Source organism: Heterocephalus glaber, unplaced genomic scaffold (assembly GCF_053883595.1).
Source record: "Heterocephalus glaber isolate CG9 unplaced genomic scaffold, H.glaber_assembly_v1.0 deba00000621, whole genome shotgun sequence".
Classification (NCBI taxonomy): domain Eukaryota; kingdom Metazoa; phylum Chordata; class Mammalia; order Rodentia; family Bathyergidae; genus Heterocephalus; species Heterocephalus glaber.
The window spans coordinates 25,598,540-25,624,227 of record NW_028258153.1 but is presented as its reverse complement, the minus strand read 5'-3'; the positions used below and the strand labels follow the sequence as shown (position 1 = coordinate 25,624,227).

Genomic DNA, 25,688 nt, shown 5'->3' with positions numbered 1-25,688 from the left:
AGCTTTATTTTTAAGTTTTGACTGGCAAGGTCATTTACCCCAGGAAAGTAAACACAGCGAAGCTGCCTGCCTATTGTATTGCCACAACTGGAGCGCATTATTAATAGTAGTGATAACAATGAAAATTCAGTTGGCATTAATATTACTTCTTGAGTCCTTAGCTGCCAAGCCTGCAAAGCTGCAGTGAAATTTGGGCATAGAATTCTTCCATCCATTTGACCAGAGTCTCATAAGTCTGCCTTCTGAATTGCAGCCTGATGCTGCACAGTTCCCACCATGAAACTGACTCCTGGCCATGCCAACTGGTTTGACTTCTACAGTCACCGGTGCCTTGATATTATCCCCCAGTAGTGACAAAGGTATACCTAATTGGTAGTGGTTTCCACTTCAGTCTACCATCACCCCTGATATTTGCTTAGCAATGAAAACTCATATCTGTTATTATACATATAATATCTCTAACCATAAACTTATCCAGCAATTTATATGTAAATACTGATGGCCAGCAATAAGATGCAAAGGCCTTTACTACACAGTCTGGAGTTCATTGACACAGAATTCATAAACTGCTTGTCTTCAAAATCCCCAGGGAAGAGAACTGCAGAGAGAAGGGACATGCTGGTCCAAGCCTGCTCTGGGTCACTGTACTTCCCTGGGTGGCTCTGGCAGGGACACCAAGTGAGGCAGAGTGGGGACCCTGGCCAGGGGCGCTGCAGCTTCAGAGCCCTCTGTGCCCCGCACTGCTGGAGCCTCAGAGTGACCACGTGCACCCCCAACCCAGACTCCGTTATCCTGCAGGCCCTCCAGGTCGCCCCCCGCTTCCCTCAGGATGGAGGCTGTGCCTTCTCAGGCAGGCAGTGGTTGCGTGCTGGAGCGCAGGCGGGAGTGTGGCAGAGCGTGGGGAAAGTGTGCTCGTGTCTCTGGCTGCCAATACCAGGGATTGGACGCATCAGAAATTGCCACTTCCCCTCTGGCACCCAGCGCTAAGAAAAGAGCAAAGATATAAGAAAAACAATAAAGAAAAGAAGGGAGCAAAGGGAACTGGAAAGTCAGCGCCAGGGGGCTCAGGAGCTTGGGGAGCAGAGGCCCGCGCGGTAGCGGGGCTCCCCAGGCGCTGGCGGGCAGACTCAGAGCCCGGGCGGCTGCAGTCACAGACGCGCTGTGGCCGTGAACCGACTTGAGGACACAAGAGGGCGGCCTGGGTGACAGGTCTGCGCGCGCTAAGCGTTTACCTCCATGTCCAGGCTCCTTTCCTGCCTCTGCGCACCGAGTGGCTTTCTCCATGGATACTCGCACGCATGCAAGATTCTTGAGCTCACTGCCAGGGAGCGGGTCGGTCCAGCCTCCCCGGACAAGCTCTGTGGCTCAGAGCAGCCTCGAGGACAGCGACGGTCAGGAAGCACAGAAAGGGAAGAGAGTCCCCCGAGGCACACAGAGACAGGGGGTGTGCGCCCCGCTCCAGGTCAATAATTTGGGCGGATTTTCAGCACTGGAGAGCTGCGCTAGGCGAGCTCCACGGACTCCAAAGGGGGCACCCTAGGGGCGTCAGGAGGAGCTCACAGGTGGAATTCGGCGCCTTCTGCGCACCACCGAGCTTGGACAGCACCTCCTGGTCTGAGAGCCACAAGTTAGCCAGGATGGCTCAGGTCCCCGGGTACAAGCGCATCGCCTGGGACATGTGAGGCTCAGGTTTTCCCTGTCTATGACCCCATAGTCTTCTGGGGTGGTTCAGGACCCACAGTGATTCGATGGCAAAGCTGCCCTCAGGGGCCGCAGCGGCTCAGGCTGGAGCCCTATCCCCAGCCGCGGTGGACGCCAGCCTTGTGCGCCCGGCGGCTTCTCTCGCTTTCGTCCGGGAAACCTTTCCCCATTTTTATTACCCCCGCAACCTTGGCCGCGGTCCTCGGGCGCAACACTAAAGCTCCCTCCAGCACCGAGGGGCTGCTCCAAAGGCGCAGCCGAGGACCCTGCGGAGCAGGAACAAGAGGGGCCTCCACCGCAAAGCGCAGACAACACGGTCAGACCTCAGGAGCTTGAGGAGCCAGGGGCAAAGCTCTCCTGTCTTTCCCGTGAGGGCATCTGGGGAGGGCGGTCACAGGGCGGGGGCTGGTGACAGCAGAAGGGATGTCACGCTGGAGCAGGGAGCGACGCTGGAGAAGCCTGCTCTCTCCACGTTCGGCCGGACCCAGTGACCCGCGTAATCGCGCCCACGCCCCACGCTGTGCCTCCTTTCCCCCTTCTTTCCAAACCCATCACCGCTGCCCTCATCTCTGCAAGCCCCAGGAGCGCAAGTTTCCTTTGGAAAATCTGCACGTGTGAGGGACCCCTCCAATTCCCCCTAACCCAGACTTCTCCGCGCCGGGAGGAGCCCGGCGGACCGGGGCCGCGGAGTGAGCAAGCGAAGTGGGCTGCGCGGAGCCCTTACCTGCCTGTGCGTTAGCTTCGGGTCCACCCTTGGCTGCGATGTGCTGAAGGCTGGGGGAGCGAGGAGCCCTGCGCGGGGGTCGACCCGCCCGCGCGAGCTGCGCACCGCTTAGAGTCCGAAGCCAGGCGCTGGCTTGCTTTCTCCCTTGATCTTGCAAGAGAAAAGGAGAAGATTAGTTGGCGTCGCGACACTACAGGGGTGGGGCGGGGGAGGCGGGGAGACGCCGGACCTAGAGGCTGGGCGAGGGCTGCGGGGCTCGAGCGCATGCAGAGAGAGTCGCGCACTCTGCGCCGTGCCCGCGCTCTGCTGGTCTGGGACCAGTCGCGGAGGATCTCAGAGTTCATTTGCCCCTGCCCCCGCCCTCTACTCCAAACTACAGAAGGAGAAACAAATACGACTTTCAAACCTGGCTTACACGCAGAAGAGCCTGGAGACCGAAATAGAAGCCAGACCTGGATACAGCGCCGGGCTGGGCGGGATTCATTGCTTCACCAAAGTGCCGCGAAGTAGTAATTAGTGTAGGGGGAATAATACTTATTCCAGTGCCTCTGGCGATTTCCTAGGGAATCTGCGACTTCCAAGCTTCGTCCAACCTGCAGACTTCGGGTGTGTGTGTGTGTGTGTGTGTGTGTGTGTGTGTCCGCGTTCGCCGAAGAGGGTCTGTGAACCCAGGCGCCTGGGGTAATAGCAGGAGTGCCGGTCTGCGTTCGTGCGTGTGTGTTCAATTAGCTGCAATGGGCGGACAATTTCTGGAGAGAACATTTACAATTTTCTTTCCGTGTGACAGGATTAGTTGCCGTGGAAGGAGCTCCTCCAATGAGATCTTGTCTGCTTTCTGATTTGGCGGCTCTTCCGAGCGAACACGACAGCCTTTTCTCCTGGCTCTTGGTCTTGTCTGCTTCTCTCCATGTCAATCCCCAGAGCCCAGCTCTCCACCTGCAATTTCTACATCAGTCTGGCCATCACCACCCCAGCACCAGTCCCTAAGCCCATTCCTGCGAGTATGTGTGGACTACAAAGGTCCTATCGTGGGACGAATGCAGTATCGCTTGTTGATCTCGGAAGACACTTAAACCCAGTTTTTCCAGGTGGGGAACTGTTAGACTAAATGCACTAAGCTTTGTAGTAAATATAGAATCATGCTGAACTACTCGGATTATGTATTTGTTTGAGAAGTTACCAAATGCATCAGAAGGAGTTTGATTTTGTTTTGCTTTGCTTTCTTGTTTCACACAAAGCTCAGCTAATGGGAAGTACACTGCAAAATGTGTGTGGTGCTTCGGGGGAATTTGTGATGTCCGTGTAAAAAACAGAACACAAAGTTTTTCGTGTTTAGGCCAGCCTTAGGCTTTTATTACCTTATTTTAATGAGTAATTCCTTCTGAACATTGCACCCATTATTTTTAAGTGCTAACCTCATTTGATAAAGATACAATGATATGATTATTCTCAAGTATAGCTGACAGTAATACTTGCTTTTGTAAAAGTATATGTATACATGAAGGTAATATTAATATGTGTTATCAAATTGCATGTTCTTTCATCTAACTTCATAAAATGAAAAATAGTTGAAATCTTAAACTGAGGGACAGAATGGGGCTCATCATCTTTTAGGTCACAGAGATGTCAAAGACTAGTAAATTAATTTAACATATCCAGTTCAATTCAGTTCAATTCTTGGTGCTCAGACCTTTGCTGGGCTTTAGGAGACACACAACATAACAAACGTTCCTGTTCTTGTTCTCTATGTGCTTCTAACTTAATTAGTAAGAGAAGACAGCCAAATGAAGCAACTATATAGCTACTGACAATCATGATTAGTTATACAGCAATACAGATTCATTGAGAGATAGAAATACTGAAAATGTCTGCCCTTTCTGGTAACTCAAAACTAATTTCTAAGCAGAATTTGACACAAGCTTGATTCATTTGATTAAAGCTATCTTGACATAAAATATTACGAAGATTCATCTCTACCTTCAATATTCACACTCACAACCTGTCATCACTGGGAGATGAGATCCCTGTTAAAATAAAAAAATGAAGACAGCACCGTTCTGCCTGTGTCTTGTTCTGTGTCTTTGCTTCCCCAGCATTGGGTCCATGGCACTGAACATTTGATTTTGTTATTTTTTTCTCCCTTAGGAGAAAAAATTTATTTTCTTTTGAAAATAAGTTCACAATTTTATTCTCTATTCCATTGATTCTGTCTACTAAGCTTCCATGACATTGCCTGAATATTTTTGAATGCACACACACACACTCACACGCATACACTGAGGCCCCCCAAAAATGAAGAGGATGGATTCATGACCAGCAACAGGGAAGAAAACCCAATGATTTGTTGCTATTTTGTTCTCCTTTGCATTATTAATGCCGTCTTAGTAATGGGCTACCAATTTCTAAAAATAAATAGCCAATGAAAGCTAACAAATACTTTTTTATAGTTCAATAAATCAAAGTTTAAAATACTGTATTCAATAGAAGTCATTGTCCATAAGGCATTTTGGAAGGAGTTGCAAACTGAAACAGTATTTTTAGTAAACAATTATCAATGATTTTTTTCTCCCAACCCATCACAGAGAAGTTTATTACCTGTACTTATATCTCTGCCTGTGCACTGTGTCCTTTCAGAGAAATTATTGAGCTACTCTGTACCTCAGTCTCTTAACCTATGAAATGGGTACAGTAATATATACTAAAGGTGTTCTAAGGAATGGTAGAATAATTCATGAAAAGTCATCAGTTGAGAGCCTGGCATATGAGGAATTAGTTATAATTATGTCAGTTAATATTTTAAAAGAAGCCAGGAGTGGTGACACACACCTAGTTACTCGGAAGGATAGAAAGTTCTGGGGCTGCCTGAGCAACACTGTGAACAGGGCCCTATCCAAAATCAAAAAGGGACTAAGGATACAGTTCAGTTGTAGAGCATTTGCCTAGCATGTGGCAGACCCTAGTTCAATCTCAGTACTGAAAAAAAGCATTTTAAATATAGGTTCCTGAGTCACACCTGTGGCCTACTGAAACAAATATTTAATAGGAAGTCTTGTCAATGGAACTGCGCTGCTCATGCACTTCGTGTGATGAGCATGTTAAACATAACCCATCATAAAACTGACCCCAGGGGACCCCGTCCCTCTCCCCTTCTAGTTTCTTTCCAGACAGGAAATGAGCATGTGTTTTTGAACATTTTTTAAATCTCTTAAGCAAGTTGTCTTTCTGAGATAAAAGAGTGCTCCTTCACCCCAGGAATATAGCATTTACATTTATTAGTAACTCTTGGTGTGGAACATTTTCAAAGGTGCTTTTTAAAGACTTTGTAGAATGCATCTATGGGTTTTTCTTTATCTACATGCCTATTTTCCACCTCAAAGAACTCTAATAAATTAGTAATTTCCACTTGTAAGCCAAACTTCATTACTCCTGCCTCATGACACTAGTTTTAGTCAGGCACTGAATTGCTCTGATTCCTGCAGGGATGACTTTGAATCTTCCATAAAGTTTGCTTTTGAATAAGACTGTCAATAAGGTCATACTAATGTGAAGAAAAGAAGACAAAGGGTCTCATTCTTAGGAGTGTGGTGCATATTTTATTGCGCCATGCTGATTTCAGTGCAGCAATAATTAGGTTTCAGGAATTAGGTGCATAAGTCCACACTCTTTCATTGTAAGTAGATTAAGAGGGTGGCGAGCACCATTCTATTGATTTCTCACCAGGTATGGTGATCAGAGTTTACACCCCCCCCCCGCCCCCGTATTTTCAAGGAACTGAAAATAAGATGAAGGTGAAGGCTTTGCTGGTATGGGTAAACTGAGCCAGGATTGGGAGATCTGGTCTGGTCCTTCAGCTCCCATTCACTCAAGCAGCCTTTCAAGAGTTGACCTAGGGAAGCACAGGATTTATTAGTGGGAAGTTTGGGAAAGCCTGGCTGACTTATCTGATTTTTGCCAATGGAACTTTTCCTTGACCTTAGTTTGAAATATATCAATCCTGGGTTCAAAGTACATCTCCACTACATGACAATCACTGCTTGAAATGGATGCTTCAGTACTCCTCACTGTTTGAAATCTTAATAATAGCCCCATAATAGATACTGCTATTTTTCTCAGTTATTTATTTTTCCCACAAACCTTCCCATGGAGTAACTTAAAAGCTTCTATTCTCTAGCTGGAAAAGATTATCTCTTTTTCTCTTTTTTCTTTTAGAAAATCCTAGGCTTTTCTTTTTCAGATTCCGCAATAGAAAGTTTCATATACAAATGGGACTGATTTTGATTGACAATGTTTAGTGACAGTCTGACAAACAATGCTTTGCTATTTTTTTCTTTTCCTTTTTTTTTGAAGTTTGGCATCACAGATGTTTTAAACTCTTCCTGTCTTAGCAGTGGTAGTGTTATCCAAAGCCTGAAAACATTTATTGCTGCTGAGTCTAAAATATTTAAAATACAGAGCTCTCTTGCAGACAGGGAATATTAAGAAGGGGGAAATGGCAGGGGAAGAGGGAGGGAGATCACCCTGTAAAATGCTAAGCAGCTGCAATGATGATAAATCAATGTTAAGTACACAGGAGGAAAGGCCACGTGGGATACATGTTTGGTTAGAGAAGCACTTGTGCTTGTGTGTGTGTGTGTGTGCATGTGTGTGTGTGTGTGTGTGTGTGTGTGTGTGTGTGTCTCCAGCCAGGAGGTAGATCGGAGAGTTTGTTTAGAGGACTTCTATGACCCAGTGAACTTAAAGTTCCAACAACATCTATCTCCAGGTATATTTTGACAAACAACTTAGACTTCTACCTCTCAGTTAGATGCTAAAATATCTGATGGAGGAGAAAAGATTGTAATACGTTCAAAGTGAACATCTTATCATAATATACCTTATCTATACATGATATAAGATATAATATATCTTATATATACATGAGGCCCCAGATTATTTGATTCAGTAATTCTTTGTAGCTAAAAGTCGTCCAGGAATACTTGAGTCTTCTTGGTCTGTAGGGAAACATGCTCTTCTTAGAGTGAAATAATCACTTTCTCATGGCAAGTCACATAATTTCTCAGATCATATAACGTACTAGGTTTTTAAGCTAGTGAAAAATGGCCTTTCACGGGAAAGCTGTAAATACTGACCATGCCAAAGCTCCCATCCTGGGAGCAATCATGACACGTGACAGCTTCCGCACTACATTTGATCTATCCTCTGATTCTTGAGAGTGAGATAATTGCAGTGGAGAAAGTAGCATCTTTCCCAGGAAGTTTTAGCTCTGTGTGACTGGTGATATCACTGCATATAGATCTTTTCACTTGAAAAGCAGGCTGTTTCTCCTAATAACATGCATAAGGACATATTCACTAGCATTCCCTAATGTAGTGTGACTAATAAGACACATCTTGGACATTTTTCCCCTTATTCCCCATTCAATCAGCAAGGAGAATGGGTGTTGGGCTTAAGGACCTCATTTACAAAGTTTTAAGGTCAGTATTCAATAAATCCCCGCAGAAGGGATTGAGGCAAGGCCTTAGGTACAGTCAATGTAAATACACTATTCCCACAAGGCTTTTATTGACAAATATTTTCTTAGAAAGTGAGTTAATTTAAAAGGGGTCCCTAACAAGCATGTAGTGGTAATCGCTGAATGTCTTTAATAACAACGACTCATAACCTGGCCTTAGAACTCTGCAGCTGGCAGAATATATTCTCCTTTTACTGATGCCAGCATATGGGGTAGACAGTTTATCTAGCTTAATGCCAACCCCCTAGAAATATTTCTTTCTTGAGCAAGTCTCATGTAAACAAGCTGCCATTCATTGCTTTTCTTTCCTATTACAATGGTGTTAATTTTAGAGAGTGGTTCTAAGAATACCAGTTGGAACCTCTAAAAATTAAAGTTTCTCAGAAGCCTAACAGAGACTGAATTTAAAGTGTTGGGACTGGTTCAACAGTGCTTATATATCATTTGATATTCTCTTAGCAATTAGGACTATAAAAAATAAGGAAGGATTTCTGCCTCCCAGAAGCTAAAGCTCTAATTGGAGTGTAAAAGAAAACATAGCCCAAAATATTCTTAGATAAAAAGTTTGGTGTAACCAAAGGTTCAGAAAAGAACTTAATGCATCTACATCAGTGGGTTGTTGGTGAATTAAATTCTACCTGATTCCATAGGTGGGTTGTCGGTGACTTAAACTCTACCTGGAATTTAGAAGTTATGACAGCTTGGATCTTGTCCATAAAACACTTTAGTGATGAAACAATACTTCAGTATTTAAACCAATCACCAGAAATTTACTGCTAAAATTGAAGACATTATCAATGACCTTTGGTCCTCTGATTTATACCATTCCTGTTGATCAGATGAGACCCCAAGTAATTCCGTGCCACGTTTAATCTCCAGAGCTAGTTAATGGGAAAGCCTATGATGGGAGAGGAGCACTCCTATGCTGGTTGCCCAGTGTGCTGTGTTTAAGATTGTATCTCTAAACTCTCTGTAGTTTTCTTTTCTATTATTTAAAAAATTTTGTCCATTGAAACAAATAAACTGACCATGAACTTACTGAGCTTTGAGTGTCTCTGGCACATTTCTTGAGAAGAGAACTGTTGGTTATGGCTGCTACAGCTTATTCTAATTATATAACGGCATTGGAGAAGGGAGTAATATAATGAGTGATCAAAGTATGTGGTGAATGCATAAAACTAAAAAAAATTACAGTAAAAAGGACACATTGCCATTAATCACCCTCAAAGTACTCCGCCTTGCTTTGAATGCATTTCTGTCATCATTCTTGCCACTTTCTGAAGCAGTTCTGAAATCTTTCATGTCTCTATGAGGTGTTATAAAAAATACAGTGAATGCTCCTGGAGAGTGCCATCCAGCAAAAAGGAGGGCTTGGCATGGTAAACCTTCTGACTTTACTGCAATGTGAAAGTGGCCCACAAAAGATAAATGTTCTGAACTGATTCCAGACATCGAGGCAGCCATGACAGTGCAACTAGACACTCAGAAAGGAAGACTTCCCAAACTGCTTCAGAAAGTGGGAAGAATGATAAAAAAGTGAGTTCAGTGAGGGGAATATTCTGAGGGAAATTTAGAACAATGTGTCTTTCCTGTAATAATTCTTTTTAAATTTAAAACATTTCCTTTGTAAACGTTCATACTTTTTATCATATCTCCTATATCTAAGAAGTGGAATGTGGCTTCTGTTCACAGAATGAACTTAAAAGAAAGGAAGATCATTTTGAGCCTTAACTTGTGCCTTCAGTTTGCCAGCTTACCCTGGAGAATGTTCTCTCAGGTTGCTATGGGTCTTGCACCAGAGCTGGTCAACAGTCATAAGTGGTGAATGAGAAAGGAAAGAGATGTAAACTGTCAACATGACAGTAGGAAATAAGCCACCCAGTTCCTAAGAGTAATGCTGGAGAGGAAAATCCTGTTGCTTCATCACCTGGACAATTTGGGGAAAGGTGCAGAAGATGGAAGACTGGGAAGATACGAATTTTAGACTTGCTTGGGTTTATTTTTTGTTTGTTTTTGTTTGTTTGTTGGAAAGATTAAATTCAAAATCTTTCATATGACAAAGTCATGTTGAGGCTGAAAATTTACCACTTACTACATATGTGACCTTACAGAAAATACTTAACCTCAGTTCCTTTACATGGAATGATATATAAATTCTGCCCTAAAATCATGATACAGATTAAATAAAATCCTATTTGCTAAGGCATTCTGTAAATGAATTATGATTCACTGATATTGACTGATACAAATTTTTTGGCAGTTGGCATGTGATTAAATGGGGATGTATGTGACGGATTTCTTTTCTCTGTATCAAAGTCCAACTACTTCTACTCATATGTTTCTTTCTTAATTAAAAAAAATACATATTAGAGGAATATAGAGGCACATGTGGCTGGAAACAAGGAAATTTTCAGTAAGGAAATTAATCCTGTTCCCTCAAGTCACACCAGTTAATTATATAGTTAGTTATTTTATTAATTATATGTATCATGACCACAGTTGAAGGAGTAACTGACTAATGTTTCCCTTTCTTTACTTTTGTAGACTTAGCAGCTCCTGGTAAAAAATATGAAATCAAGGTGCTCCCTGATCTTACATGACTCTTAAAAAAGATGTATGGAATTTCTCTTCTAAAGCAAAGATGCCTGTCTTTCCTCACAGCAAATGCAGAATTCCTACAGTTACTTTCCTCTGGCTTCTAAAGCCATGAGCAGTGGTATCTGTATTAATAGGAACTAGTTTGAAACTTTAGATTATAAATATTTTCTGATAGCAAAATGATCCAGACTAACCTCCTAAAAATTTATGCATTTATAGAAGGAAATCAAATGTTCTTGCTGACCACCTAATTCAGAAATGTTCTCACATTCTAAGCATTTTCATCCTTAATCATTCTCTCAGGCCCAACTGGTACTCTGTTATTCCGCACCTCAAGGATTGATTAGAGTTTCACCAGATCATCTTGACCCCAAACTCTTATATCCTAATTGTTCTGTGTTACCTTAGACCTAGATGTCTCCTTAAATTATTTCTGATCTGAGCTATGATTTGTTGTCTTTTGAAACAACTAGCATTTTTCACTGGGGTATGATTACTGTAGCCAAGGAGTAAACATAATGGACTCTTCCTCAATAGTCAAGTCAATTCTGTTCAAGACTATGCAGTTTTAATTCTAAGTGATAGATGAATTGCTTACAGCTTGAATTACAGAGGACATTTCTCAATATTACATTATTATGAGGGTCATTCTCATGGAAGACTTAAAACTCAAACTGAAATGTGGGTTGTGTTTTCTGTTGAGCTTCTTACTCAGGCTAGATAAAACTGTACACATTAACATAAACATATTATTCATATATCACATAAAATTCCATATCACTTAGAACTTTTTTTTACTATAACTCATTAGAGAGACTTGTTTGGAAAGTGAAAATTGACAAATTTTATTATATCCTTTCTCCTTATAGAACTTATGGCTGATATTTTTGTTTGTAATCTGGAACTATCCATAGTGAAGATAACTTATGAACTAAGGGGAAAGCACACACTTGAAAGGCTAACAAAGACAGTAAAATAGGACTGAATTGTGTACCTGATTGCATCCTGTAGAAAAATGTTAGAGAGAGGGGCTGTGGGAAGTAATTATGGAAAATCCCTCTACCAAGTGAGATTTGATGTCCTGATACTCAAGATCCAATTAGTACAACTAAGAACCAGTTCCCTATGCCAAGCCCACAGTATGCCCATGGGATTATGAGCAACTAAACTAGGAGCAGTCAGGAAAAAGGCATTGAATCATTGCTGTTTTGTGCTTCTTAAACTGGTAGAAGGTACAGCTTGTCTCTCAGACTGAACTGAAAGTTTTCAGGCCCTCAAGTGCAGCTTATAAACACATTCTACTTAGCTCTTAAAGAGAGTATTTAAAACAACAAGAGTTCTAAAACAGCTTCTATTTCTTTCTTTTTGCTCACTTTTCCCCTTGTTTAGTGGCAGTTCAGCCTCTTTACTAACTTGATGGCACAGACAAAAGGAATGTACTCAAAATAGTTTGGGGGTGTTGTGAAAGAGTGGAGGACAGAATTGAGAACTATAGCAGTTTAGTCGCCAAGGATAGGGGTCAGAATCTAGTATTTAAAACCAGTGTGCCACGGTTTCTCTCAAAGGAATCCATGGTGAACCATAAAAATGAATCTAAATGCTTCATTAAAGATATAAATAGCATCTTCAATGCCTGTTTTACAAAGCACAGCACTGCTAGGAAGACAGCATATTTTAAGCATTTCTGTGTGACTGTGTATAAACATGCAGAGTATTTGTTTAGCTTTCAGTTAGACCTAAAGAATAAAAGCAGCTCTCCAGCAAAGATAATACTTCATAATACAATTCCAAACAGCATAGATTTGAAAATGAATGATTATTTAGGGGTAGATCTCAAGTCTCCATTTATCTTCTCCTAAATCTCCCCTGCCATCACTGATGTTTACATTTTTTCTCAATAGTGACCATCTTGACCCATTTAAAAAAAACTCCTCCAATGTGTCTATTTATATGCACATGTCTGTGAAGTAGGAAGATATTCAAATGGAGAGCTTAAACTTCTCAATGAAAAGATGTACTTTGTGTGCACAGTGTCTTCCTATTACAATGGCGTGAACAGGGACTACACACCTAGCCACATTGGGTACATCAGTTTCTTTTAACAAGGGCACTGAGAGAATCAGAGTATTCCTTCCTCATAGCACAACTTTTCTTTTCTTTTCTTTCTTTCTTTTTTTTTTTTTTGGTACTGGGGATTGAACTCCGGACCTTGCACTTTCAAGGAAGGTGCCAGAACCACTGAGCTAAATCCCCAGCCCCAAGCACACCTTTTCAAGAGTGCTCACTTGGCCAATATCATGAACTTATTCTATGCTTTCAGCTTACCTTAGTATTGTGAATCCATGACTTTCAGGTTTATAAATTAAAAAGATTAATCATTTGATAGCTTTGTTATAATTTTATTACAAAACAAATTGTGTTCCTAAATGGACTACAACAGGGATGTCAAGTAGAAAATACTCTGGATCCAGATTTCAATTCTTCTGTATTATAAGGTCTTGGATAAGTCATTTAATTCATTAATGTCTTATTTTCTTTACCTGTTAAACGGCAATGAGTCCATCCTAGCTCCCTAAGGGATTCCAGATAATTAAAATATTTTAATATTTCACTGTTAATGCATATGTAACACATGACATACATGTATATATGTACAAATATGTGTTTCACATATGTGTTTATATTTTCATGTACATATGGAAATTGAGAAAGAGAAACCAGTTATTCATCATGCTCCTTTGATCAATTTTATTTTATTATGGTTTTATAATCTGCAATTTTTTATTTACCTTTTTTTTGGACCGGGGATCGAACTCGGGTCCTTGTGCTTGCGCAGCAGGCGATGAAACCACTGAGCTAAATTCCCGGCCCCCTTATTTACCATTTTTCATGGACAGAATAATCCCTCCAAAATGTGCACATTATAATCCCTGGAACATGTAACTATATTACCATACAAGGAGAAAAGGGAATTTAGATGGTAAATAGAATAAAGAGTGCCAGCCTGCCAACCTCAGGTAGAGACTTTATATTGCATTATTCAAGTGGGCTGAATGAAATCACAGACTATCTTAACAATGGGGGTCTTAGTCTAATGTAATGTGTTGTGATATGAGGAGGATGGCCACTTATAGCTTAGAAGATGTAAAGCGGAAGAAGTTATGAGCCTACAAGCACAGGCAAATTCTAGAATCTGGGTAATACAAGAAAACAGATTTTCTCTTAGAGCCTCCAGAGGGAACTTGGCCTACTACCCATTGGTTTTAGCCCATGGATTCATGTCAAACTTCTGGATAGAGAACTATAAGATAATCAGTTTCCATTGTTTTAAGCCAAGTTTGAAGCAATTTGTTGCAGCTGCCATAGGAAGCAAATATACTAAGTTTTTACTTGTTTCACAGAAACCACATGCTTAACAATGATTTCATTTATCCAAATTTCCAGATGGGTTTTTATGTTAGTAGTAATATAACTGTGCCAGGTATTGTGGACCAAAGTTTCAGTGAAGTACAGTGACTGCAATACACATCTCAGGTCAGCAAGAGAGTCAATAAATTTTTTTTTTGAGAGTCAATAAATTTTGAGAAAGCAGTTTATTGATACTAAATATTCAGCACCAAGGACAGTTCAGCCATATTTTGCAGTTTTAAATCAGTACCTTGGAGAGAGGACAAGGCTCTGGCTCCCAACAGATTATCAGGATAAGACCAGGTAGTTAATTATTCTTTGCCAAGACTCCTCAGACCTCTCAGATTTGGGGAGTGACTGTACTGATCTTAACCTGAGAAAGGAACATAAATAGCCCCTGAAATAGTCCTGGGATGACCATCAAGTCCCTTCACCTGAGCTTTGCTAAAGCCAGTTGGACCTTATCTTTGACCCAATGCTGCATTCCCCATGCAGTATCTTTGAACTTTCCACTTCTGAATTGCCTGTTTTTACATCTCCATCTGCTAGTCTCAGTCTCTTCCTTAAATCACATAGTGCTTCCTGATTATTCATCTTCACAATACACCAGTGAGTTTCACTTAAAATAAAAGCAAACTGAGCTCACTACCTGATGGCTTGGACCAAATAAGCTACCATGCATTATCCAGTCTTTCATTGAGTACACGTTATTTAGTTACTGCCTACCATATGCCATGCATGGCCTACATGCTAGAGATAAAGATTAAGATACAATATTGAGTTTTTTGGGGTGGCCTCTTTGAAAAAGAGGAAAGCAGTAAATAACCACAAAATGAGTAACAGGACATAATATGAAATGATCATAATACTATAAAATGTAAAAGTAAGTAAAGATACTATTCTGATTAGATATTATGAAGTTTACCAAATATTTCTAATTCTCCCTTCTTGGAGTTCCATGGTAGGTTTGCAGTTGTGGTGGGATGGGGCTGTGTGATAAGTTCCTGTGAAACATGAGTGGCATTGATAGGACTCACTCTTGAACATGAAGTTACCAATAAAGAGCCTCCTGTGCTTTCCGTTACTTCCAGGGCATCAATAGTGGTACTAAGACACTAGAGCTCTGAAGTCTGGAGCCACAAGTGACCAGCATGTATATGCAATGGGAGTGTGAAATGAGACTTTGCTGCCTATGCCACAAGTATTGTTCTCTTTACATATTGTTCTATTCTGATTGTTTCTGACACTCTGGGCAGTCATGGCACTCAGAATCTCAAATTATAGGAGAGAGTAGATGATGTTAATAAGTAAGATATGCTATATTCTGGAGTAGGAATAATTCCGACAGTTAAGATTGTGGGAAGGCTTTGAAACAGGCAAAATACAAGCCCCAAGATATTTCCACGAACTCTGAAACAAATTTGATCAAGGATCTTATATCTGAACAGTCCCAGTATTTTCTCATCCTATTTCTTTCTAAATAAAATTCCATTTCTTCACACACTAATATTTATTCTGAAAAACACGGTAGATGTTGACACCAGTATCTGAAATTCTTATAAATCCAACCCTAGGCATGTAGCTAAAGGCCTACCTGATTTATCACCTCTACAATTATTTCATTCAGATGCAGTCATTTATTACCACTATCTTTACACCCTAACTGAAGTTCTCATATTTTTGTTTGTTTGTTTGTTTGTTTTTTGGTACCAGGGATTGAATGAATTTTTCATATTTTTCTTTTTAACCTTGGGGGGAATGCTTAGGAGTCTCTGATTCATTGCAATCTCATCATATTTCATTTATTTAATAAATATTTTATAAGAAATTACAATATTCCTAATCTGGACTACACAATTGAGATATAATGTTGAAAATATGAAAATACCATATTAAGCAAATAATTCAAAGAGAAAATTATAACTATGATAAATATGATGTTGTGATGTGATGTTACTTTGAGGTTATGCAGTAGAGGGATCAAAATCTTCCAGATGGATCAAGAGGTGGCCTAAGAAGTAGCCTGAAGGAGTAGCCTAATATTTACAAAATGTATAGAAATTAATCCAGTGAAAAGTTGAAGAAATATTTTCTAGTAAGAGGAATGAGAAGTCAAATATTCTGTAGTAAGAGAGACTATGGATAGTAGAAAAACAAAAACAAAATAAAAGTACTTATTTTGGGCAAAGGAAAAAGATTTACACAGTCATGTACCAAAGGAGGTGGATCAAGAAAGCATGGAGGAGGGAGGCCATGCATGGTACTATCGTGTTATTGTTTAGGAATCCTGTCTTTTTTAGTGAAAATAGTTGGAATCCATTGGAAGATTTAAGTGGGTGTAGGATGGTAGAACAACAATCACATGTCTTTCAGAAACATGTTCTCGTCACAACTGGGAGTAACTATTTAGGGGAAGTCAAGAGAAGATGTGGCCAGGTCAAATGGCCACTCCTAGGTCCAATGCACAGGTGGTGGCAACTCTGAGTGGGGACATAATGTTGAGCAGAGGCATGACTCCTAAAGCAGCTGATGAGGTAGCTTTTATGAAATTTTGTGAAGACTGGATATGGTTATTGGCAGAGGGAGTGGTGAGGTCATTCACTTAATAGGAAACACTGGAAGAGAATAAAGCCTCAGAGGATAGATCATGTTGGATATATTGGCTTGGATTTGGAGAAAGTTTGAGAAAAACAAGAAGAGGTGATAAGTAGACAGTTGAAAATACAGTTCTGGATCTCAAAATAAAGGTCTAAGCAAATATATAACTTTGTGAGTCATTTGCCCCTAAGTGATAATTGAAGCCGTGGGCAAGGCTGAGGCTGCCTAGGGAGAGAACACAGAAGAGGAGGGGCAAAGGGCTGGAAGCCAGGGAGACGGATGGGATATCAGCAGAGCAAGCAGGAATGGGGCGGCAGCAGGTGTGGGGCTCGGGCTAAAGCTGGATCCATACAAATGGCAGGAAATCTGAGTTCTTCCTCTCCCCCCGCATGATCCAGAGATATGGTTTTAAAGCTTGTACTTCAAGATGCAGATCCTCCATGAAAGAATTTACTATGTCAATAAATCTTTCAGATTATCTGAATTAAAGAACATAGAACAGTTGTGTTCTTCAAAATTGTCTACCTCTTTTCCCCACAAGCTGCGCAAAAGTTGAGTGTTCATAAACTAGAGGCTCACTCCATAAATACATCCCAAATGTGCCATGCACATAGACACACACAGGATGATTAGGACAGGACACCAGCTGACCTCATGTGTTAGGACGACAATGAAGTAATAGCATACTTAGGCAGAAGACAGACTTCCAGCAAAATGCAACAGTTGTGACTTATCTATAAACTCACAAAAGCAAACAGGCAGACATCTCTTGAGCTTTAAAAGTAGATGTTTTAAAAAGGTCATAAAATATGTCTTGTGACTCATACAGACCTATTTGTTTTTCTTATTTTATATGAAACTTTTACAGATTCTGTAAAATTTTGTAATTTTTCTGATTCCCATGTACTTAGACAATTGCCAAGGTCCAATGATAAGAACTAAAGAGCTTTTGAAAACAGACATACAAACACAAAGGAAACAGACAAATAGAAGCCTGGCAAATTTTTTCTAAAAAGACAAAACAACAACAATAAATACAAATTATTCTAGCAACTCAGGAGGTAGAGTTCTCTCGGGCCATAGCCAGAACACACAATCTTTCTCAGCCCTGTGCTCATTCAAGCATTGGTTGTATTTCAACTCTGCAAAATACTTTCAGTCATCCCAATAATCCTCAGGCTGAATTATGTTAAGTGCATTCTTTAATATACACATTTAATATTAATTTATTCATTTATCAAATAACAGTACTTGGAGTGATTTTTAGTTATCTTGAAAATGAATCTTTTCCAAACTTCTTATTTCCATGTGAATTAGATAAATATATGAGCTTGAATTAACCATTGCATTAGGTAATAGTTTTTCTACCTTAAGACATTATTTGAGAACATATTTAAACATTGTGTATTCACTTGCTGGGGCTTCTATAACTCAGTGGTCTGAAGAACTAAGAACTGTCTCACATTTCTTGAGGCCAGAACTCAAAAATTAAGGTGTTCACAGGATTAATTCTTCTAGGGACTACAAAAGAAAGATCCATTCAGGTTTTTCTCTTTGAATTGTAGATTGTTACCCTGATGTTCACAGTCTATGTTCTCTACATGAATGTCTGTCATCAAATTTGCCCTTTTTATGCAGATGCTAATCATGTTAGGGTCCTCATGAATGAATTTATTTGAGATTAGTAAAGACCCACTTTACCTCCCCAAAAGGTCACATTCTGGGGTACTGAGTGCTAATAATTCCATACATATTTTTATTTCTCAGGGACATAATTTAATTATTGGTATCTGTGCAAAAAGAATAAGTAAATAAATCAATGTTATATTTTATACCTGCTGTATATTAATGCTGATCAAATGCAAGATCTTTAATGTTTAGTATTGCTGAGGAATTGCTTAAATTCACCTGCTTTATCTTCTTTGTGATCAAAAGCAATATTTAATAATTGATGACTAACCACTGTGCATCCATCATACTCATCACAGATAGCCTGAAGTTCTGTCTTTCTAAAAGATCACCTCTTCTAATACGCTTGTAATATTCTTGAAAATACACAACATATATTGGCTGTTTTAGTTTACTTATTGCACAGCAATGTGTTTTGTACATGATATGCCACGTATAATCATTTTTTTGAGGTGAATTGGATTGGAATGTTAGTTGGGATTGTAAATTTTCTCAGTGACTGTGGAACTGTATGAAGTTAATTGACTCACATAGGCGGTTGCCTTAGTTACATTCACCAAGTTCTAATTAAGTAAACAAGTGAAAAATTGACACATGGTGGCTCAGTTAGACCCATTCCATCTATCTTGTTCTCTGGACATGCATTGGCCTTGTATTCCTAGAGTAATAGTGATGAGCTGGGGTAGATTAAGATTCTGGTTTTATCCCTGAAAAACTGAACCCCAGGATTCGATGGTCAAATTCTCTTCAAGAATCAATCAAGTAACATCTTGTACCCAGCTACGAGTTTGCCATAAGTAAAGTTAATCATCCCTAATCAATTTTTCCAAGGACACTGTTTTGTTTGTCCCCCTGATAGGTGGGTCTTTTCAGAAGTGGCTGGATCCTGGGTGTGTGATGCTTGATTAGGGTGTGATAACTAAGTTGGTTTAGTAAAGTTCTGAGCGTGGATAAGGGAAGCCCACCCAGGGTGTGGCTGGCACCCATCAATAGGTTTGTAGCCTGGATAAAATATAAAGGGACACAAAGAAGGCAGGCTCACTGCCTCCTGCCTTCTGCCTGCTCTGCCATGGCCAGTTTCTCCTCTGTGATGCCCCTCTGCTTGGCCACCCTGCCTTGGAGCCAATGGAATATGAACTGAAATCTCTACAAGCTGTGAGATACAATAAACCTTTCCTTCTTTAACTTTGGCTGCCTGTTTTTTTGTCCCAGCAATGGGAAAAGTAACAAAGACAACCACATTCTATTAACTCAAGTAAGATAAATATGAATGCACATAAATGCATACAGTTTCACTATTGTTCAGTAGTTTACATATGTGATGTGTTTTTGAGGTGATCTGGGTCCCAGTTCTATTATCACCTTTCCAAAGGTACTATTTTGATTATGCAGACTAAAGATACCTACTATCCTTATGAATTTTCTATCATATTATTCTTTGAGAAATGTCCTTTTTATTGCTTACCACTATTGAAAATAATCATTATATTTGTGTTTCCAATCTACTGCTCCACGTCCCCAATTCCCACCTCTTTTAGAATATAAAGTCCAAAAGTGCGAGAGTGTTGTCATCCTTGTTTACCAGAGCCTCACTATAGTAGGAAATTTAAGCTAACACACGGTTAGTTTAGCTGTGTAAGACAGCATCCCCCTATACCATCCCTTTTACCTTACTTCTTACAAATCCCCTCTCTATTCATCTCACTTATGTCTCTTTGACCTCCTTCTTGTTCTTTAAACACACCCACCATGTTCTTCCCCAAAGTATTTGCAATTCCTTTCATTTCTTCTTCAGGCTTCAGTTCTTCACTTTTTTTTAGATGTCTTACAACAATATTCTATTATCTTTTCTGTATAAAAGCCCTCTCTTTCCCTGAGTCCCTACAATTCCTTGCTTTGCCTTCTTATTCTCAGTTCATGAACCATCTGATACAGCATACATTAATTTGTCATTCTGAATGTTGTGAACCACTTTCAGAAAACCCTTAAAGACCTAGATATTCATTCCCTGAGCTGTGGAAATGTTGCCTGCTCACAGACCACATCTTACAAACTTGCTGCTTTGGAATTGCCCTTGACTAAAGGAAGCTGCAGCCCACATAAGATGCCAGGTCAGTGGGAAGGCCACTCCAGCTCCAGAAGAGCCTCTGGAGCTTGTTGCAGCCTTTGTTACAGGTAAGTCTCAGTTTTAACTTTCCCTCTGCCCAAACTTGTTTTCCTATTTCTTTTCCTTCTTGTATCTCTCCTTCTCTTTCATATCTTGATTCTTAATATGCATTCCTGTAGGCAAATCTCTATCTCAAAATCCATTTCCTGGGCACACAAGCAAAGAGACACACTAAGATTTATGTGGAGCACAAAGTTTCTTGAGAACATAGACCTTGTCTACCCAATTCCCTCTCAATCACTGTTGCATTTCCAAGGTCTAGAACAGTGTCTGAAAGGTACTTTTTGAACAAATACATGAGTAAGAGGGCAGTCTTCTCTTTTCTCAGAAGTGAAGGCATATGTATATTATATATATATTATATATACATATATATATATATAATATATATATGAAGCTTTTAGAAGATTGCTCACCCCTTTGCTGAAAGAAAGCTATCATGCCAGGCATAAATTCCATGAGTAATTTATCTTGCACATTACAATTTCTAGTTCTTAGTGTTTTCTCATTGACATTCACAGTCACTCCAGTGCAATCTTATAACTCATTTGACTTTCTTAGAAACTACAAGAAGAAGTCAAATGAGCAGTTATTCATTTTTGTGATGGAAAAAAAGCTAAAGATTGGTTAAAATAGTTTACCCAAGACCCGTGTCATCAGAACATGAGAGAACATGTGAATTCAGATGTCATATATCCTTGTGTTCATTTTCATCCTTTTATTGAGATTTGACCCAGCTACTAATAACTAAGTGTTAAATTTATATAAGTATAAAATTTACACACACACACACACACACACACACACACACACACACACACCCTGGCTTGAACTATGTAAACTTGATTTCTTAGTTTAAGAATAGGCATCCCTTTGATTGAGACTCAGGTGTTCCTCTGTAGTGTTGGAGCAGGCAGAAAATTAAATTCAAAGAAACTTAACTCTTCACAAATTCATTTGGGAGCTCTTTGTAAGCACTGCAGGAGAGAATAATGATTATGCCATTGGTCTGAAGGAGCCTTTCTGGTAGTAGGAACTGATTAGTCCTGTTACCATGGAGATGTCAATATGGCTTCTCACTATAACTTCCTTACATAAAGTCTGAATTTGAGTAGGACATAGACACAATCTAATTAATATACTAAAGATAGGTATTATATTTATATAGAGATTTGTCTTTATGCCTCCATGTATAAATAGATAAAACAAGAAGTAAATTCAAACAACACATGCATAATAATTTTATCAAAGTTATTTTTAAAAATAGCACATTAAATATAGTATTGGCTCACTTGAGACTGAGAAAATCTAATGATAGCAAGTCATCAAATATTACAAAGCAAAATTTTTAAGGAAATGAATAATATCAACATTGTAGCAGCCATGAAATGTGCATCTGAGAATACCTTCTGTGGTGTGCCCAGTAGACTGGAGACTCGAGCTTCTCTCCTTCTGGATCCATAGAGTCCGTGTCTCCACCAACTTCCCCTGGTAACAGCAGAGGTTACACAGTTGGCTCATGTTGGTGGGACAGCTCCAGCTAGTGGCATTCTGTCAAGGGTTCAGAAATTCTTTTGAAAATTACCAAGATTCTCTTTACTCATTCTTTTTTCACTTCCAATAATATTACATCTGCATCCTGGTCTAAAAGATCACCCTGTCTGCTCCTGCCCTTTTCCTTGAGTCTGTACATCTTGCATACCCATCTGACTCCTTGTATCTGTTTCTCAGCAGATCCAAACTGATGAAAGTGACACAGACAATATGTATTGCAAGATATCCCACTCAACTTCACCACTTCCCATACACACATCTGAAATTCAACAAAACTTATGAAGTAGATTTTTCTTTACCTAGCCTATGTGAGACTGAGAGTTCGTCCCCAGCACCAGACAAAACAAAAGAAAACAAAGCAAAGTAACTTTTCCTCATTAAGTGTACAAGAGATATGTAGAAATCTCTGGGGAATTTCAACTATCACATAAGCTACTTCCATTCCCCAGATGTGCAGATAATACTTCCCTAATGAGGCAAGGTTTGTGGTTTGTTTTTGAGAGGGGTACAGTGGGAAAGATAACTACAGTTGAGGTTCTTAGAAGCTATTCTATTATACACATTCGAAATGAAGAAAAGTGCAAACTTTCTTGGCTTAAGAGGGAAAAATGATATTACATTCTAGATAAATGAAGCAAGATGTGGAAGGGTGGTACTATGTCACTGGTTGCAGCCTACAAAGGCAGTCACAGCTCCCAGACAGAGACCTTGCTGGGCATAATGGAGCATTGCATCTTCTGAGCCACAGTGAATCTGCAGACATCAACATACAAAACAGCTGTCTTCCTGACACTCTGCAGGTTACAACCTTATTGTGCAAGGGTAGAGTCCACTTACTGGACATAATGTCTGTACACATAATGGGGTACGAAACCAGGATAGCTTTAAAAGATTCAGAGAGTTATGGGTATTCTCCTTTTCTGGCCTGTGAGACAAGTCTGTCTAGAAGACAATAACCTTAATTCTTTCATTCTACCACCTATATCACTCTCCACTCCATAACCATGCACTGTCTAAAGCTCCTATTTTGTATCCTTGGGTTTTAAGTTCATATCATGTTCTCTAACTACACTTTAACATTTGACAATTGGTAAATGTCAGAGATGCATGCATGATCTATTCAGTTTCCTCTTTTTTGGATGAGAATATGACCCATTGTTAACATTCAGGAGAATTAAAATATTATAAAAAAAAACATTCTTACTGGTTGGAAAGAGAGAAGAAACATAATCTGCCTCCTTTTCATGACCATGTGATGCTTGCGTCTGTCTTAAGAGAGGACAGGAACCCATGGTACAGCTGCCTCTGCTAGACAGAGTGAACCTACTTCAATAGAAAGACAGAGGAAGCAACTACCCATCAGCTATCCAATGGGAAAAAAAACATGAAATGTAGCCCAAGTGTCTGTCAAACTGAATAGTCTTTCTGTTCTGTCATGGAAAGTGTAAAAATATCTCAGAGAAAGTTCCATTTTTCAAGAGTTCAACATCCAGAGCTCTCTCCAATTCTGTCAAGAGTTGCTTTTTCTCACTCTTCCTAGGGAGCACAGACACATATCACCGCTCTTCTTCATAATTTCCTCTGCACCTCCACTCCCACATGACTAATTTCTTCCATTGCATCGTCAGAACCACTACCCACTTACTCCACCCCATTCATTACCTTGCCTTCCTGTCTTTTTCATGTCCTATAACCCAACAATCCAGATAGAAATTGGTAGTTGTATATGTGAATGTCTGTGCTTTCGTTATTACTCAAGAATATTTAGGGAAAATTTATATTCCTTCCATTTGCCAGAAGAGCACAGTTCTACTTCTGTCAACTGACCTGTTTTTGCCTTGTGTTTTGCTCTTTTTCACACTTTTCCTGTGGTATTTCATTCTAGTCCTACTGTAACTCTGCTCTATATTTTTCTCTTGCTCATCTTTTTGTCTAATATCTGCATATTTTGCTTAAATACATTTCTCCTTCCATCCCTCTCTCCCTTATATTTTAATGCTCTTATTTTTGTTTTTGTATTTTAAGAATTTTATAGCCTTACCTTTCTTCCCAAAGGCCCTTCAAGGCAGCAGCCCTTGCTATTTCTTGGGTTGGTTTGTTTCTTAACGATTTCTGAAAGAGTTGTTAGAGAGCCAGCAAGCCTTGTGATTTATGACTACTGCTCAAGCAGTAACAAAGCTGGAAGAATTGAACAAAACACAAGAATCCCCAGGGAAACGAAAAGCTAATGTAAAATGCCACAGACCTCTAGTTTCAAAAGGATCTGCACAATAATCTAGTCAAGCCTATTTTACAGAAGAGGGTATCGCAGGTCAGAGAGAGCAAGTGATTTACCTAAGGCCATGTCTTTAGTGGGTAGCAAGATTAACAAAAGGGAATCAGATCCATGTCTTCCTCTTGTCCCTTACGTGTCTTCCTCTATTTCTTCAATTATAATCACTTTACCATTTAAAGGGCCAGAATTAAGCACAAGCTAAGCTAACCCTCTTTCATTAACCTAGGGGTACAGATCTCTGGCATACAACGAAGGGAGTTACTTTCTGTGAATTGGAAGTGGGCCTGACAACAGCTCAGGAGCTCACAGTTGCATTGTTTTAAGGGCAAACTGCCTCTCTGTTCTGCCTTCTAAATTATAGGGGAGAAAAACCCAAGCTCCTAATAAAGTTTTAAATAGACTGCATCAAGTAGCATACTAACTTTGAGTAACTGCCATCCAGGAAAGCCTCTTTCTCCTTCTGGCAGGCAGGGACTCTCTGTTTGTACCATAGGGCACTAATGCTTAGGGTTCAGGCATGGGTGGAAGCCAAAGAAAAATGTAAAGGAGCCTCAGGTTGCCTTCTGTAATGTCTTCCCATTTGCTGCTTAGAACAAAGAGAAGAAACTCCCTATGCTGGTTAGTTGATGGTAGTTGCATATGAGCAATTTATCTTTACAAAGTCGCTATCTCCAGATTTGTGTTGAGATTGCAATACAGTGAGAAAGGGGGACTGGGGATATGTGGAAGGAAAGGGTGGTCCGTATTTATGAGTCCTTCCTTCCATGAGGGTACCTATCCTTGAACAAAATGGGAACTCTGTCCATTTCAATGCACTTTATGCATTCTGTGATCGGTGGCTTGGGCGATTTTGTGTTCTTTTACTCAAAGTATTTGGGAGCGAGATTAGTAAAAATCTCTCAGGAAAAAAAGCATTTTTAATTGTAGACTTCGAGTGTTCTTTTCTGTACAAACAAGCACAGCAAGTAAAATTTGTGATAATGCCTGATGATTTATTTGCCACGGACATGCAGGATTATTTCTCATCATGTGGCATCTCTAAAACTGTATTATTTTACTTTAGATTAGGCTTGCCTGATCAAATACAGGACACCTAATTGAATTTGAATTTAAGGAGAAATCAAATAATTTTTTGGTATTAGTCATCCCAAATATTTCATGGGGTATAAATATACTAAAAATATCTTTAATTTTTACCTAAAATTAAAATTTAACTGTGTATTCTTGCATTTTTGTTTAGTAAATAAGTAGATATGGCAACCTTATTTAGATATTAAAATTGAACTAAAAGTGGCTACTTCTGTATTTGGAATTTTAGAGAAGTCTGAAGTTGCAAGGTACAGTATAAAAGGAAGGAAAACTTGAATAAAGAAAGGGTGAATATTAAATACTAAGGAAATGATAAACAAATTGAGTATTTCACAGATATGCTAAAAATGTGACTTTGCTCTGTCTGTTGAAA

At 39.8% G+C, this 25,688-nt stretch overlaps 1 protein-coding gene and 1 long non-coding RNA gene across 10 annotated transcripts in view; one reads left to right on the top strand and one right to left on the bottom strand.

Moving 5' to 3' along the window:
- Nucleotides 1-2,980, bottom strand: part of Chrm2 (cholinergic receptor muscarinic 2) — a 131,250-nt gene extending 128,270 nt beyond the window's left edge. For 2 of the 8 annotated variants that reach the window (XM_087206290.1, XM_021263644.2), the window contains exons 1-2: nt 2,841-2,980; nt 2,426-2,575 (exon numbers count right to left, since the gene is read on the bottom strand). Coding sequence is in view for 1 of the 8 variants with exons in the window: in XM_087206287.1 (XP_087062413.1) it covers nt 1,233-1,300 (68 nt within the window). In the remaining 7 variants the exon portion in view is untranslated. The other 6 variants (XM_087206288.1, XM_021263643.2, XM_087206289.1 and 3 more) reach the window with 4 other exon arrangements.
- Nucleotides 2,890-25,688, top strand: part of LOC147829400 (uncharacterized) — a 210,684-nt gene continuing 187,885 nt past the window's right edge. For both annotated transcript variants that reach the window (XR_015449205.1, XR_015449204.1), the window contains exons 1-2: nt 2,890-3,031; nt 3,213-3,513. This is a non-coding gene — a long non-coding RNA (uncharacterized LOC147829400). The remainder of the gene's footprint in view (nt 3,032-3,212; nt 3,514-25,688) is intronic.